The sequence below is a fragment of the Cupressus sempervirens genome, chromosome 3 (genome assembly GCF_028749045.1).
Source record: "Cupressus sempervirens isolate cs-2001-9-10 chromosome 3, ASM2874904v1, whole genome shotgun sequence".
Taxonomy (NCBI): Eukaryota; Viridiplantae; Streptophyta; class Pinopsida; order Cupressales; family Cupressaceae; genus Cupressus; species Cupressus sempervirens.
This window is the reverse complement of record NC_143120.1, coordinates 332,956,606-332,973,502: the sequence shown is the minus strand read 5'-3', so window position 1 is coordinate 332,973,502 and position 16,897 is coordinate 332,956,606. Positions and strand designations below refer to the sequence as shown.

Genomic DNA, 16,897 nt, shown 5'->3' with positions numbered 1-16,897 from the left:
CATCAACCTTTAAATGCTTCTGTTCATGGAGTACTTTGATTTAGCAAGACGATGAAGGTGATAATTACAGACATCCCCATCTATCTATTCATTCATATGGCGTATGCTTTGATCATAAAACACCATGACGCTCTTCCCTATCAACCACAGTAACTTTCATCCAACCATCATTAGATGAAATAGAAGATCCAGAAGATATTTATCACGAATATTAATTAGGATAAGTGTATCAACGGTTATTATAGTGAACTTTAGTGTAGTGGAGATTTTAAAGGGTACGTCAAATTTTGATTAAAGAATTGTTGTGATAAATCCCCACTGACGATGAAGTTGCTCCCTTTGGTGTGAATTTTAGAGACGTGCCCTTTAATCAACTTTTTTTGATAAATCCACACCAAAGGGGATGATGAGGTTGTTTTGAAAAACATTGGTCCAACCTTTCCAATCCAACCCTTTTCCCTAGGCAATCGTACACGACAACCCCTCACCACAACTAGAATTAAATTAATCAAAGTACTTAATATAGAGTCTTCCTTCTCTTCTGAACACTCTTTTACAATGCCAAAAAAACTCATATAATATTATTAGAAAGAAAGATGAAGCATGTTTGCAATATCATTTTCTTTTTACTTGTAGGTTTTTTCTTCAGATATCATACATTAAATAAAATATTAAAATTGTAAATTTTTTACTCTATTATGTATGACATCTAAAATGTATGCTATCAATTTTTTATTCTTTCTTTAATTTTAGATCTCTTTTATTTTGATTTTAGAAAAAACCAAAAACTATTAATTTAAATTCTTTCTTTAATTTTACATCTCTTTTATTTTGATTTTAGGAAAAAAACTATCTGCATACCCTTGCACCTCTTTCTGGTGCAAGTGCAAGTATATATATGTGTGATTTCTACAAGGGCCCGTTTGGTGAGCAGAATAGGAATACGTATTTCGAAAATTGTGAATTCTTTGTTTGAATGCACCAAAACGGGATTGGAATACGAAGCAAAAATGGAATACGTATTCCTATTCCATTTTTATTTATTTTAGAAAACATAAATTTTCGGGTCGACGAATTCTCATCAAATATTCGCTGAACCAAACGGAGAACAGGAATACGTTCTATTCCAGAATACATATTCCGGAATACGTATTCCTATTCCGCTCCCAAACGGACCCCAATGGTTTACAAGTAGCCAGCCCTGGAATTGGCCCACTTCCGAAAAGACAGCAGAATAGGTATGTTTGATTTGTACAAGAGTTTGACATGGTTTGACATTTCTATCGAGGAGAAAATATGCACTAGATGTGACAATTTGTGCAATTTATTAATTAATTTAAAAATAGTATCAGTAGTTCTGGGATTTATAAATAAGATCCGAGTCCGGGTACGTTAAAGATAGGGTAATTCTGAGGCCGGGTACGACCCGAGAAAGAAGATATGCGATTTAAACAAATAAGATCCGAGTCCGAGCAAGGAATGCCCAACTCATCTGCACCACGATCGTTGAAAGAGAACCGTTGCCAGAATGTCGCCTGTGCGAGAGTTTTGCTCCGAAGGGTTTGAGGACTGTAATATTTATCCAATGTTTTAAATATCTTTTCACGTCCATTTCAAATACAATTTCTTTTTCACGTGATGTTTGGGCGCGAAACTCCATTCGTTACAATCATCTTAAGTTTTTGTTAAGCCCTCACAGTTTGTGTCACAGAGAAATGACAGAGATTTCTAAGGGGGACGGGCTGCTAACTTGGCATATGTAAGCACCCTAGTCTTTATGCATTGTTCGTCTTTTTCGTTTTTTATTTTTTTCCTGTGTTTATCCATTTTATACAGCTTCTTGTTTTCTCCACAGCAAATCAAATATTTAGACTTACAAAGAGGCACATTTACTGCTAATGTATTCAAGTTACCGTTGAGACGAGGGAATTTAAAGGCCGCCTTGCGCTTCAAGCTTTTGGTAAGGAATGTGCACCTCAGACTGTTTGGTCGTTTATATGATTTAATATCGTCTGCTTTTTTTACAGTCCATGCAAGATTACATATTATTAATTAAACGTTTTAAACTTTGTTCCAACGAGATTTCGTGAAGCTTTGATAATATATTAATAACGCCGCGCTAAAGGAGTTGCAGTCAGAAAAAGAGAGGTCGAAGGAATTGAGAAATACTGCGAAAGCGTTTGTTTCAGCATCAGAAAATATGTCTTCACAACTGCCAGAAACAGTCACCGAGTTGAATGGAAAATTTTCTGCTCAAATTTCTCTGAAGGATAAAGGTAGAGAGTCCGAACAGTGTATGGTTGAACACATTGCTCAAGATAACATTCAGATCTCCACGCGAGAGGAGATGAAGCGTCGGATGTTAACTTCTTTTTCAAACATGACTCACGGATCTACGGAATGGGTTTTATGATACTTTTAGTTTGTTATTAGATCTGCAAAACATCACCGAACAAATCGTGAAATTGCAAGAAGCAATGGAAGCGAAGAAAACGGAGGCCGAAGAAATGATTTGTAAGGTAAATTTTATCGCTTCCACTCTACAATCCTCTGGCTCAGTTGAAATTCCAATAATGAATGAGTATGAAATTAATGCTTGTCAAGGGATATTGGAAAATGTCTCTGCCTCTGCCGCAAAGCACAAGACTACGATTGAGCGCATCAGATTGAATGTACGGAAAAACTTGAGAATCAGTTTGAAGATAATCGCTTTCACACTCTCATTAAGTGATGATTCTGGATCAGGATGAGATTGTGAAGATAGTCGTAATTTTGCTGTGCAACGGGCGAAATTTTGGTGACTAATTTCTGTTTTTGTTATCCCCTGAATTTCGTGGTTTAATGATGCATTATTTGCGCGAAATTGTAGGGTTTTTTAATTTCAGCTATGAATTCTAGCGATTATTGTTGATTTTTTCTTAATTTAACGTAAATGTCACATGTATCGTAGGTTCTGGTAAAATGTGTTTCTATCTTGTTTAATAACGCACGCCTGTCCTTCTTGCCTGATTTCAGACGAGGAGCTTGTCCAATAAGTCTTTAAGTCTAGAGGCTTTCTAGAGTGGTAGTAATCTTTAATGTAAACATTTTTTATTTTGAAAAAAAATTGACGTTCATTTACATGTCAGAAAAACAAAAAGAAATAGACTAAATATAATTATATTTGAAATTGTGAAAATGGAAGTAAAAAATGAGGTAGATCAAGAGTCATTTTCTCACGTCTCTTAGGTTCACATAAATATGCAATGATGAAAATTATGAGATTATGAAAATAGACGCTTCGAGAAGTATATCTCTCGGCTTATTTTATATATATATAAGTTAGTTATTAGTCTATTATGCACAAATTAAGTAAACTATATCCTAACATTTAAGTAACGATTTTGGATTCAGTCAAGATTGTTGTATTTGCGTTTTTATGTATTCCTTGAATTTTGGGGTTTTCTTATCTATTAGGTTGTATATGGTGTGTGTATTTGACCTTAAAATCTTTGTGTAGAATATGTCTAATTTATTTTTCTTTTCTACAACTTCTCCTCATGGGGATGTTGTCTAGGAATTAGGTTATTAAACTCATACAAAGAAAGATAAAGAACAAAATGACTAAATAATTCATATAACCAATAACATGATCTTTGATTCATTTTGCATTAAAATAAGACCTAACATAAATAACTAAAGCATGAACCTAGTTACTGCAAAACAAGATATAGTATGAGTAAAAAAATGATTACACATATAACCTAATGATATGCATGCAATTCAAATTTAATCATCCAAATTAAAAGAAAGATATGCATAAAAATTAAATCTAGATATCAAATCATAATTAAGATGTAAGGAAGTTGGGTTTAGAAAAATATAATGAAAGAAAAATGAATTTTGTTTTTTTGATAAGGAGATCCATTAGGATGAATGATGAAGCTAGAAAGAACTCTATTTTTTATTTCAATACATTAGAAGGAATAAAATCCATTATGACCAAGTGGGGTTAAACCCAAAGTGGAAGTAGGGATTTTTTCACTTATGTGGAAGATGACCATGTAAAAATGAAATTGACATGGAAGATCTAGGGAAACAATGAAAAGAAAGAGGAGATGAAATCAATATAGCTAGATAATAGACTACAAATATAATTTTGACACCAAATCTAGAAATTTGAAACAATGTTTGACTTGTGAAGTTTTGGTCAAAAAAGGAAGATTAGGGGTGACTAGGATGGTTAGTTTAAAGTGGTGGGCATTGGATGAGTTCCATCACCCTAAAACCTACAACTTCTAATGTAAATACAACCAAGTTATATATTTTTATGAGACTAGGGTCCTATAGCTTTTTCCATAGCTTTCCCATTTTCACCCATACACAAAAATAGGGAAAATATTTGTGGAAAGGCCTTGGTCCCATCAAACTTCTATTAATCACCTTAAAATTAATAAACAAAATGCTTGGAAACAAAGTGTACTGTTATGTACTAGAGGATTGATAAGGTGCTTATACCTTCACAAATCTTAGGTATCAAACTTCTGAGGATTCTTGGAAGTGTTCTTGATGTTATCTTGACCTTGGATCTCAGATAGGAAGACCATGAATTCATATCTTCCAACATGCTTAAATATAGACATTTCTCCTTGTCTTTGATGCTTAATGCTTGACTAAATTGATTTATTGAATGAATTTGAATTTGATTTCTTACATTGAATTGATTGATTCTTAAATTAATTGATAGAGATGATAGATATAGATGCTTACCCAAAATAAGGGTCCTAGGATTGCTTGTATACATGATGTAGCCATTCCAAGGCTAAAAAATTAAACTAGTCCATTGAGGTTTTAAAGATCCAACTATAATGAAGAGACTATTACACGATTTCAAATTAGGCCCAATTTATGGGGTATGGGGTGACTCCCAAGGTTAAAGGTTAGCAAGTTCACACTATACCTACCCAATTTCTATATATCAATTGGTCTAGGCTAATTTGGGTTAAGGTTCAATTTTGATATTGAAATTCTGAAATTCTATGCATAAGAAAGGTTAGATCAAACATAAGAGGCATAGAAGAGTTGGATGCTAAAATGTGGCCTAGAGTGAAGGACAAAAAATGTACAAGGATAAAATTTAGGAGAGTATAATAGAATATATCACTTACTTTTGAAAGAAGCACATTGCCATAAGAAACAAAATATTTAGATCATTATAAAAGGAAATGTTTGGTAAGAAATGTTAAATATATCCATGACATGCCAATGGACATCAAATGTTAAGTGAATCTAAATATAACAAAATATTAAGTGGAAAATAAAGGGTAGGATAAGTGCATGAAAATAAAATTAGTACGTTGCATAAAATAGGAAAGTACAATCTAACTTAATCATATATAAAAGGTATAAGAATATAAAAATTAGCTATCAAGTTTGAATATAATAACAAGTTTTAGGGTGATGTAAGAAAAATACATGTTCAACAAAACATAAAAAATTAGAAATTATTTCATTTTATGAAAAAAATATGTTTAATGATTATGGTAATCAAGTAACATAATTTAAGATTGCTGTACACCATATTACAATATCTTATATCTTGAAATTTTGAAATAAATAGAACCAAACTACTTAGTTTTGCTAGTCAATAAGTAATAGTTTGATTAAAAATTCTCAACCATTATTCCAAATCACAACTCTTGTGGAAGCACAATGACGAAATTTGAATGAGATTGGTTTTAAAATTTGGTATATTCAATTTGCACATTTCTAGTTAAATCCCCATTGATATGGATGAACTTCATCTATACAATATAGACAGAGATGGATAAATTGGAACTTTGAAGCGGTTACATTAGTCTTTGATGCATAAGAATCCATCAAAGTTATCAATATTGAAGAATATTGAAGTACCTTTAAGAAGCTGCTAAATTATGTAGCTCAATCTTTCCCTCCTAAGATGTTACCAATTGTACGATGGATAGAAACAAAGCGTGATAGAAAGAAATCGTGCTGGTGATCTATTTATTAAACATATAGCCAATCAAAATATTCCTAGAGTAGATCTCTTTGCACTATTTAACATACTTAGATATGCAGATGTTCTTAGATATGTTTAAATATACAAATACTTGTCTTCAAATACTAAGACAGATGAATAATGAGATAAATAAGTACCAAGTGAACTTGCAATGCAAGATTCAATGTATTGAAAACTAAATATTTTAGTTTGAAGTCAGCTATCTATCATATAGAACTCTACTTTGAATTCAACAAACAAAATATCATTTATAAATATGTAATTGTATCATGATAATGCATTAAAATGAGATCAAAATCTAGATAGGAATTGGCATGGAATGGAAGTTCAAACTTTAGCCTATTGTGGCCACATGTGATTTTAATTGGGATAGGATAATCTCCACACAAAATGTACTAAAGACAAAATAAAGTTAGATTTTTTTCTTTATTTTTAGCAATTTTTTTTGTTGTTTTCAACTAAGAACTATGTAGATCATGAAGATCAAATGCTGAAATTTTGAAAAAATCTATGATATTTTTTATTTTTTGAAAATTAGTCAATTGTACAGAAGATAGCTGCATCCATTTTAATTGTTCAAAAAACTTACTTAACAAGTTACAATACACAATACTAAAAATTGACAATAGAATTGTTGCAGCTATATTATTAATATATCCCAACACAAGAGTTATAGATGGATCAAATATTTTCATGACATAAAAGATCACGAAGTTGTTTCTATCTTATAGGTAGAATCCACAATAGCATTTACTAATAATACATCTTATAATCCCAATGCACATATTTGAAAATACTACTCACATATATCCTTTTGGAATACATTAACAAGTAACTAAACATAGCCATAAAGTGCCAGCACTTATTCATGAGATTTGGATGGCACATTCAGGAAAGGCTTGATTACTTTGTAATAAAAAAGTCTTATCTTTGCAATAATCATATCGAAGATGGGTATTGCGAACTGATTTCAATTGCTGTGTTTGTTGGGCAGTCAAGGTGTGATGATGTTCTTGATTCCACCAGTAATCAGGATTAGTGGTTGAAGAACACTCATTTGCTTCACTGCTGTTTGTGCAGGCTGCTGCCTTGAAATTTGATATGAAAGCCACAAATGGTGAATGAGACCAATCAATCTTTTCACGCGCCCATCTTTCTCCATTCCACAAGCTCGACCTCACTAGCATGGCTTTCTTTACGTATGGCACCCCCTCTCTTTCATGGTTGCCATACACTCTTACGGCTATTTCATCTACCATGAACCTGAAACATCATGATAGGTTTTAGTTGTTTGAATATTCCATTTGTCTTCAAAAATATACTTTGTATTTTAATTTGTTGTTTGAATCCATTTGAATGTTGGAGATTTTTCCTAATTCAAGTTAGGGGAAATGATCTAATATTTTACCGCATTCTAATGGTTGTGATAGGAATTATTGATTTGATATGGGTAGTTGTTATTTAATATTCATGCTTATTTACTTATTGTCCATTTTTTCTACAATTGAATAAAATGTATCTTTAATTGTAAAAGATAATCAATAACCTGATGTCACATCAGTTATAAAGTATCTTTTTTGTATGATCATTGATATCATTTTTTATTTGGATTATTTTGATATTTTTAAACAACACATTTTAAGTTTTCACTTTTTAAGTAGTCCATTATAACTAACTAAAGCGATTTAAATCCGTTCTTAAAAAGAGCAAAATCAGTTTTTAAAAAAAAGAACCATCTTAATTTAAATTAGTTCATTATATAGTAGTGTTCTACAATAACAGAACATTCTAGTTGCACCATAATTGCGGCCTCTGACAACACACTCTAAATTAGAGTTATGTTTTAAGTACTTCCTCTAACTCTAAACTATATAGTTATTGCAAAGAAGAAACAAATTTAGGCCTTCTTGATTTATTTTAAGTGATATTATTAAATAAATTTTAGAACAAATATGAAATTTTAGATGAAAACCTTGAAAAAATTAAAACATACCCTATAAATTATAAAAGAAATGTGAAGAACAATACAAGCTAATAAATGATTGATCTATAATGAAATAGATTAATGGAGATTCAAAGAAATTACAGGATTTGCCAGCGGTTCCAAAGGATGGTGTAGTTGTGAAAGTCAGCCGTGGGGTCGAACCATAGTGAAAATTGCTGCTCCCGATTTCCCAAGCCTTGAGTGAAGATGTTAGTGTGCAAAATGTAAGGGCTTTTAGAACTATTTCCAATGAATTCCATATCAATCTCATCATTTTTGTCTCCGAGAGACGTAAGCTGCACCCACAAACAATGACATTTATGCATCCACTGATTAACATATTATTATGAAATAAATCACCAGCCTACCACTCACATAGAATGTTGTTACTGTGCCCGTAGAGTATCCTTCAACCAGCTTCATAAACATAGTGAAGCTCCCAGACAAGAACGCTTGCTTTGTTTGGATTAATGATCCTAACACAAAAAAATCAAACGTCATATATTAAAATGCAAGAGTTTTCTTTGCTTGTAGTGTATCACATTCCAACTACTTCTAAAATCAATTAGCTAGAAGGCTTCACATCATCCTGGGTATTATTATTGTAAAATTTAGTTAAGCTGAAAGTTTTGTATTAATATTTGAGGTTATACTTAATGAATCATCTTCACTTCTGATTTCATGTCTTTTATTCTCATGAAATTATAGAATCTGTTCTAAAATAACAACACAAATCTTTCAACGCAATGAACATATTGTAAATTGTGGAAAGTTGATAATTATACTACTTATAGATCACAAAATAAAATCTGAAACCCTGATAATAAAGTATTGCAAATTGTGGAAAGTTGATAATTATACTACTTATAGATCACAAAATAAAATCTGAAACCTTGATAATAAAGTTTTAGTTTTTGTAAAAACTTGAAACCAAGCATATTGTTATAAATTTAATTGAATATACCAGAATCCTTAGTGAGAGAAAGCTGTAGGTTCTGGCCATTGTTGAGTATCTTGACATTCTTAGCGCCCCATAGAACGTCTATTTCATCGTTGAAGTTGGCATTAGCTCTTGAAGCTTCAGATATGAACAGCAAAAGCAGAATGCAATGGAGAAGATTGGAGGCAGCCATGACTAGAAAAACAGAATTAGATGAGAATGAGAATAGAAAGAATATGAATTGGAAAGGCGAGTGCAGAAGCATATAAAGACCTGTGCAAGTGCATCAATAGCCAGCTGTCCCGCCGGTTGGTATTGTAATTTAGCCAAGATGGGTTAGAAGTTGAGGCGCATTTGTAACACTAAGTTTAAAGTAGATCATCGCCTAATTTCCATTTTGGGTTTCAGAACGTTTTCAGTTGAGGTGAATCCTGCCTAGCGGGTAAGTATGTAAAATAAATGCAGTAAGAAATGTAGAATCACCTAATCCGCACATGAACTCCCACAATCGTTATTTATTAGAATCACCCAATCCGCACATGAACTCCCACAATCCTTATTATCATAAATAGTTATTTAGTTAAGAAATGTCAAGCTATGAGTATGACAGATTGTTCCCATATTCATAGTTTAAGCAACAAGTAGTAAATATCTCACATGTATGCAATGACAATATTATAAATTGAAGTATCATGCACTTTAGAGGGAATGGAAAGAACATTTTATAAATTTAAGTATCATGCACTTTATAGGGAATGGAAAGAACATAAGTTGTTGCCGATATTTTACATGGAATATTCTTCAACATTTGTTGAATTGAGTGCTGATATATCCATGAAGAACACATGTTCCTATTTTGCTAAAAAAAACTTTACTATCATTTTAAGCTACAACTCTGAACATTTGTTGAATTGAGTGCTGATATTTGCATGAAGAATATGTGTTCCTCTTTTTAAAAAAAAACTTTTCTATCTTTTTAAGATACAACTCTGAAATTCTCTATGTTATAATATCTCCCATGTATGCAACGGCCATATTATAAATTTAAGTATCATGCACTTCAAAGGGAATGGAAAGAACATACGTTGTAGCTGATATTTCATGTAAAATATTCCTCAACATTGGTTGAATTGAGTGTTGATGTTTCCATGAAGAACATGTGTTCCTATTTTGCTAAAAATCTTTGCTATCTTTTTTAGCCACAACTCTGAAATTCCCTATATTATTAAGATACAAAACTCAACTAGCCTATATCAAAAACTGGTACTAGTGCATTTTTTCTTTCAACAACCTATACATGAATGGTTCTGAAGCTCCTAGAGTCCATGTCACCAACCCAATTTAACATAACTAGGTTAAATAGATTGCAACAAATATTTTACCAGGCCCTGGTTGAAGAAACTTCAAAAAATAAAAATCAATAATTATATAAAATATTTTACATGACATATATATAATGAATTTGATTGCTGATATATAGATTAATAATATTAAAATGCTAGTGTACAAGCTTTGGTAGATTCTACGTTGGAAGCTAGAGCTATAGTATTTTATATAGAAATTAGTCTCATACAAACAAACGTTTAGAGAGCATTACTACGTGCATCCTATACTTGGTGTTTCATCAAGTATTGGCTAGGGATAAAGGCATAGCAATGGGAGAAGCTTAAAAGAAGAAACCTATGTAAGCCTTGGCATAAAAATTATTCAAATGATAGAGATAAAGCTGTTGTGTAATTTATAAAGTTAAAACAACACATAACATTAACAATTTGTAAAGTGATAACTAAAGTTTGTTTTTTATTACTATTACCATTATAAAGACTTTATAGGAATTTGACAAAAACAAAAGTCTTCTACATTGATAGACATATCTAGTATATGTCTTAAATTCTCTTTATAATTTTACAATAAGTCTTAAATTCTCTTTTTAGGCTTTTGATCATTATAAAAGTAATTCATCAAGGACAACAAAAATACTATAATAGAAGAAGTGAAAAAATGAAAACAACTGCCAACACATGATACCATTTGGGCCCATGATTTACAGTTGCATATCTTTTGTATTATCACAACATCTTTGCATCATTTGTTTTTTAAGACTTTAAGATAGCAATAGAGTTTTTGATAATCAAATATTGAGTGTAAAAGTTGAAGTTACAAAATTTAGAAAATTACCTTTTATCTTTCAAGCATTTATCCAAGAGTGAAAGAGTGATATATGGTATTTGTGCAATCATTTCAAAAATTGGTGATGTAGCCTTGATTGATACCATTGAAAAGAGGGTATAACGTGTTTGAACAAAGAAGCAATTAATAATTATAAATTAAAACTTCATTTTTCACTTTTTGACTAAAGAATTATGACACAACTTCCTAATTAATACCTATAAATCATCAAAATATGTGATGTCATCAAAAAGTATAATGGCGATGATAAATTGTATACTGATTATGAATTGATGTAGTAAAATTCCATGTTTTAGATTAAGGTAAAAACAGGTTTTGAAGGGGCCCCAAAACCCTTTACATAAAAAAGAAAGATATATCATGAAGCACTACCAGGTTTTAAAAGGACTTGAAACCAGCTCAACATCTAAACCAGGTTTTACAGGGACCTGAAACCAAAAAATGTATCCAGAAAAAGCAACCAAAAAATACACTAGAATCTGGAAAGTAAACAGATTGGAAGGAAAGGCAACCAGTAAAACCTCCCAGACTAGTTTACAACCAGTGAGCCAGAGCCACAACTCGCTCACCATCACAAAAAAACCAATCAGATTAAGATTTTCTTTTTGAATTGAAGTTTCCCTTATGCGACCGAAGGTTCATAGTAAAATTCCATGTTTCAATGTTCACCAAAAAAATTAAATTGAAATCTTAACAATTAAAACTACATGTAATTTATATTAATTAGCACTATCCACTATCCTAGAAGAATTTTATCTAGCAATTAACATCCAAGATAGTGAAAACATTGTGGCATTATGGAGACATCTATTTTTTTAAGAGCAGATTGTATTAGTCTTTTAGGTTAGATTATGTAAGTCATTTAAGATACATTATTTCATAATGTTTATATTCAATAAATTTATTTGGAAGTAGGTCCTGTAGTAGGGCCCACATTTTAAACATTGAATCACCAAAATACTGATTCACTATGAAAACAATTCTCTCCATTCCCAAATACTAGAGAGTATAGTATTTATTGAGTTAAAGAGTTTCCTCTTGTGACTAGGAAATTTCTCAATATTATTGGAGCTTACAACCAATCCATGCCTGACCAAAAGGCCTATATGCTACCTCATAAACCAATTCATATTTAATTGAGGAATCTTTGCTGAACCCAAAGCTCTTGCCAAAGAAAATCATCTTTGTCTCACTCCCTTTAGAAATTGAATTCTCTAATTTTCTCTTAACAACTGTCTTCCTACACATACAACCTTCAAATGTTACAAACAATTGACTTATTGAAAAAACACTTTGTGGAGTTGAATTTTATAGACAATTGACAAAACTGATGTCACTACTTTTTTTGGAACTGGAAGCACTAAGATTTCTAATTTTTGAACTACACATGGTGATGTGCTAGCTCCTATGCACACAACAACTCCTCACCTCATCGAGAAAACACAAAATATTTCTACCAACTTCAAACTTTACTTATGGGTTTACCTACGTACTACCAAACATCTTCATCCATATCCATAACATACTCTACCAATGTTTCGCCACATGTAAATGCTTGCCAGTAGAAAGTGAGGAGAAGAAAAGAAAGGAAGAAAGGGGATTACCGTCTCGATGAATGTTGTCACATTCACGTGGTGAGATGCTCCAACGAAAATGGAGTTGTCTGGGTCTTTCTTCCATCTCTCGTTGTTGCTGCCTCTGTGCCCATGATGGTTTTAGTTCTGAAAGAACTCACCTAGAAGGAAAAGTAAAATATCAAAGGATAAAATTTGACAATGACAATTAAATATGCTAATAGAAATCATTGTAAAAAAGATATACCACAATATTTGTGGCAAAGGGTTGTAATTTCTCTCAATATTTTTGCATACACAATGTGCACGCTATTCTTGATTCAATATTTCCTCTAAATTATTTTTTTTGGCCAACAAAAATTAACAATTGAGTTGAAACATGAGGAATCAGTGAAATTGGAATAAAAGCGTTATGTTTGGTATTGTACAATTTTTATTCAACACATTCCTCTTCTAGCGATGGACAAAATAGGGTGATTCAAAAGTAAAATATCCATCTATCAAGCCATAAATGTTCACCATGTTCTATCAAATCCTATTTATGTGATGTGCTTATTTTTTTCATGAATAGAGTAGATAGCTAAAGCGATCTAGAGAATGATTATGAACAAATGAATACCTTTAACAAGCATAGATTGTGCCAAGAAAGATTGATTAGGAAAATCCAACCAACCTAGCAATCTACTATCTTAACATTTTGGTTATTGACATCCATTTAAACATCAAACTGCTTCTCAGATGTATTCATTTTTCCTATTAAAACACTACACGCTTAATATTGTTGTATATAGGGTTATGAATAGTCAATTTGTGGCTATCTTAATCCTTAATTAAGTCATGTTATCATTATTATATTATTATTTAGGTAGGCAGGTAGGTCGGCCTAGGTGTTATGAAGGGTTGTGGACCTATTCAACCTAAGCATAATTAGGTATATATAGGAGGTTGTGAGTCTTATTTCATCATCATATTGTGAACTGTGTTCTCATGGGAGATATTTGGAGGTTGCCCCCTCAAAGTGGCCTATTAATCTCAGCTATTATCAATATTTATATAATATTTCATATTATTTCTTCTATTATGCAAATTATTTTATTACAAGTGTTAACTTGGTACCATAGAGGCAAGATTTTTTCTCAACATTGGGGCAATTTTGGGAAGAGCATAACTTTTAGATTTTAGAAGACCATATTAAAGAAGCTATAATCCAAAATTTAGAGGAATTAGAGAAAATTTGAGAAAATTATTGCATAATTACTATTTCTACACAATTTTTTTGAGATCTTCATATCTCTCACATCTTGCCAAATTGGAGTATAGCTTGTATTGGGTTTTTCAATATAGAGCAGAGGAGCCTAAATTCAAATTCTGGAGAAATTGAAAAACAAAAATAAGAAAGATATTGTAAAATTAGGAAAATTCTCTCTCAAGGCAGCAAATTTGCTAAATTTTTTTGGGATTTTTTCCAAGTAAGGATTTATTGGCTTTAGTAAGTTATAGGAAAAATAAATTAAAAAATCAGAGAACTTACATCAAACCTAAAATCAAAAGCAAGAAATGATTTCCTCTTTGTCTATATGTATTTCAACACTTCTATACTTTTCTTTTTCATTTGTATGTGCAAATATTTGTGAATACACTTGTTAATGACATGAGACTATTGTTCATGCAATCTGCCACATTGTACATCAAACTTTTCCAAATGATGCCACAACCTTCTTGTTGTATACAAAAGACACATCCACAAAATGTAATCCTCATGCCCTGGACATTTTCCTTAATATTTCAAAGGAAAAAGGAAAAGACCACTACAAAAAATAACAACAACCAATAAGGAAAAAGCAATTTTCAAGTATGACATCAGACTAATTTGAAAAATTTCCACCATTATTGTTTTACAAAGGAATATCATAATTGGAATGGGTTTTGAAGAGCTAACTAATGCTTCAAATGCCTATTGAAATATATAGTCTCCTACCTTTACGAAAAGGACTAATAAAAAATGTTAACAACTAAATAGTTTGCAGCTATCATATTGGGCATTAACAATTGCCATCTAATTATAATTATATACCTCATACCTTATTTATATTTGATCTTTATAATACTCTCAATGATGTGGCCTCATATTTATCATTATCTTACACTTGCACTATGTAGATTCATCTCCTTCAACTCTTTTAACTTTTAAAAATAGATAGTTTTTATATATATTTGTTTAAAAAACTATTGAAATTGAGCAGTAAGAGAGCTATAATGTGTAGAAGTAAAAAACTAAAAATACAAATGACATGGGTGACTATAGTTATATCATAAAACAAAAAACACATTACACAATTTACTTCAGTGGTAAAAATTGAAACAATTTGCACAATTAGATCAATTCAGATTGGAGGAAAGAGTTTTACTATTTTTTTGAAAGGAATTTTTAGCAGAGCTTCTAAACTAAAGCCTATTAGCTAAGATTTTATCAATAGAGAAAACTAATAAGATCAATTTTACAATTACAATTCTTTCAAAGTTTTTCTAAAGGTTATTCAATTTAACAACATTATTATAAGGATTAAAAATTAAAAATAGTTAACTATTAAAAACACTAAAAAGAAATAAAATCAAGTCCATTTAAACATATTCTACTTTATTCAGTTATTAGAATTTAAAGTATAACATTTTAAAAGTTCAATTTTATTTTCTACATTGACAACCATATTCTTTTGCATACAATCACAATATATGTCATAAGCAACAAAATAGAAGTGAGTTACATAGCTGTGGAACTTTTAGAAAGTTAAACAATCTATTAATAAGAAGAAAAAATTGTGATCTCTCTATTACTAAAATGAGAGCAAGGCAAAATTATCGGTATTAGTGCTCACTATCTGCAACGAAAGCTTTTAGATGAATTATTAAGCTTTTAAGCTTTATAAATCTATTTATTGTGAGGTCTGGAGCTAAAAGATCTTTATAATGTGAGGAAGGGGATTTTTTTTAATCTGTGAACTAATTTCTTTGTAAAAAGAAATTTTTAGCATATTTGTTCATAGTAGATTTGCAAATTTTGACTATAAATATTAGTGCCACATAAAATACTTTTTGAATCAAGGGAATATGGTTATTAAGTATCTCACAATGTTTGTTGTGCGAGGGAGTATTGCCTCTACTAATCTCAGCAAGTGGTTGAAAGAGCTAAAATATAATATGCTAATTTTATTGATTCAAATTTTCTAGATACATTCAGATATATACAAAATTGATACTAAATTATTTCACATTGATATATATGTGAACAACTTTATATGGCCTCACTTTTCCTTACAAAAACTACTTATGGGAATAACTTTTGAACATCCATATATCTAACTTATTTATTTATTTAGACTAAACTTAGAAACTAACCTAATTAATGTAATAAATCTAACATTACCCCCTTATTACATTAATCCAACAGATCTAACATTCCCTCTTATTAGAAACTAACCTAATTAAGTAATAAGTCCAACATTCCCCCACCTTATTACATTAATCCAATAAAAGTGAAAGCCTTCACCAATATTATTTTTCTAGAAACTTTGATGAAGCTCCTTCATCAATCTTTGAAAGTAGATTTTCTCTTTGCGACTTCAGATTGCAAATCCTAATCCTAAAGTTGCCCTCATATCCCAACTTCAGACATCAAATCCAGAAGTTGTCCTCATAATAAGATTGTTTCCACCTCCCTTGCACAATAAGACATGGTTCCTCCAAAATTTCACATCTCCATGGAGTGTGTCTAATGCCTCCTTTGGTGCTACACATGAGACACCTTTCCTCTAAAAGTCCACATCTCCTTCGAGTGTGTTTAATTCCTCCTCAAGTGTCGTAGAAACAATCACCACTAATATGTTTACACATGGATGCCTTTCCTTAGAAAGTCGACATCTCCTCCAAGTGTCTCTAACACCATCCTTCAAATCCTTACCCCCCCCACTCCATAGAAGGACAATCACATAGCCAAGCCCCCACTTTTCTTTAGGGACACAAATCTATCAAGTCCCCTTTTCTTGTTAGGGATGAATTTGCCAAGCTCCAACTTTATAGGGACAAAAATAGTTGCTTCCCATGCAATAATCATCTTTGAGTGAAAATTTAGCTTGAGATGATAAAAATCCTCCAACCTCCATTGCCTACAGCCTCCTATTTACTTCTATTCT

At 31.3% G+C, this 16,897-nt stretch overlaps 1 protein-coding gene across 1 annotated transcript; it reads right to left on the bottom strand.

Moving 5' to 3' along the window:
• Nucleotides 1–6,885: 6,885 nt before the first annotated feature.
• Nucleotides 6,886–9,136, bottom strand: LOC149566340 (xyloglucan endotransglucosylase protein 7-like). The gene is made up of 4 exons (XM_089816456.1): nucleotides 8,968–9,136; nucleotides 8,379–8,479; nucleotides 8,106–8,299; nucleotides 6,886–7,282 (listed from the first exon to the last, which is right to left on the bottom strand). Exons 1-4 carry the CDS (start codon nucleotides 9,134–9,136, stop codon nucleotides 6,886–6,888), a joined length of 861 nt encoding a protein of 286 aa, XP_089672582.1.
• Between the last annotated feature and the right edge of the window lie 7,761 nt (nucleotides 9,137–16,897).

Excerpts from the sequence above, each read along its gene's own strand:
- LOC149566340 (XM_089816456.1), bottom strand. The coding sequence starts at position 9,136 with ATGGCTGCCTCCAATCTTCTCCATTGCATTCTGCTTTTGCTGTTCATA. Across the intron at positions 8,480-8,967 it reads TTCTCTCACTAAGGATTCTG|GATCATTAATCCAAACAAAG; the intron begins GTATATTCAATT and ends TTTTTGTGTTAG. Across the intron at positions 7,283-8,105 it reads TGGAACCGCTGGCAAATCCT|GTTCATGGTAGATGAAATAG; the intron begins GTAATTTCTTTG and ends ATGATGTTTCAG.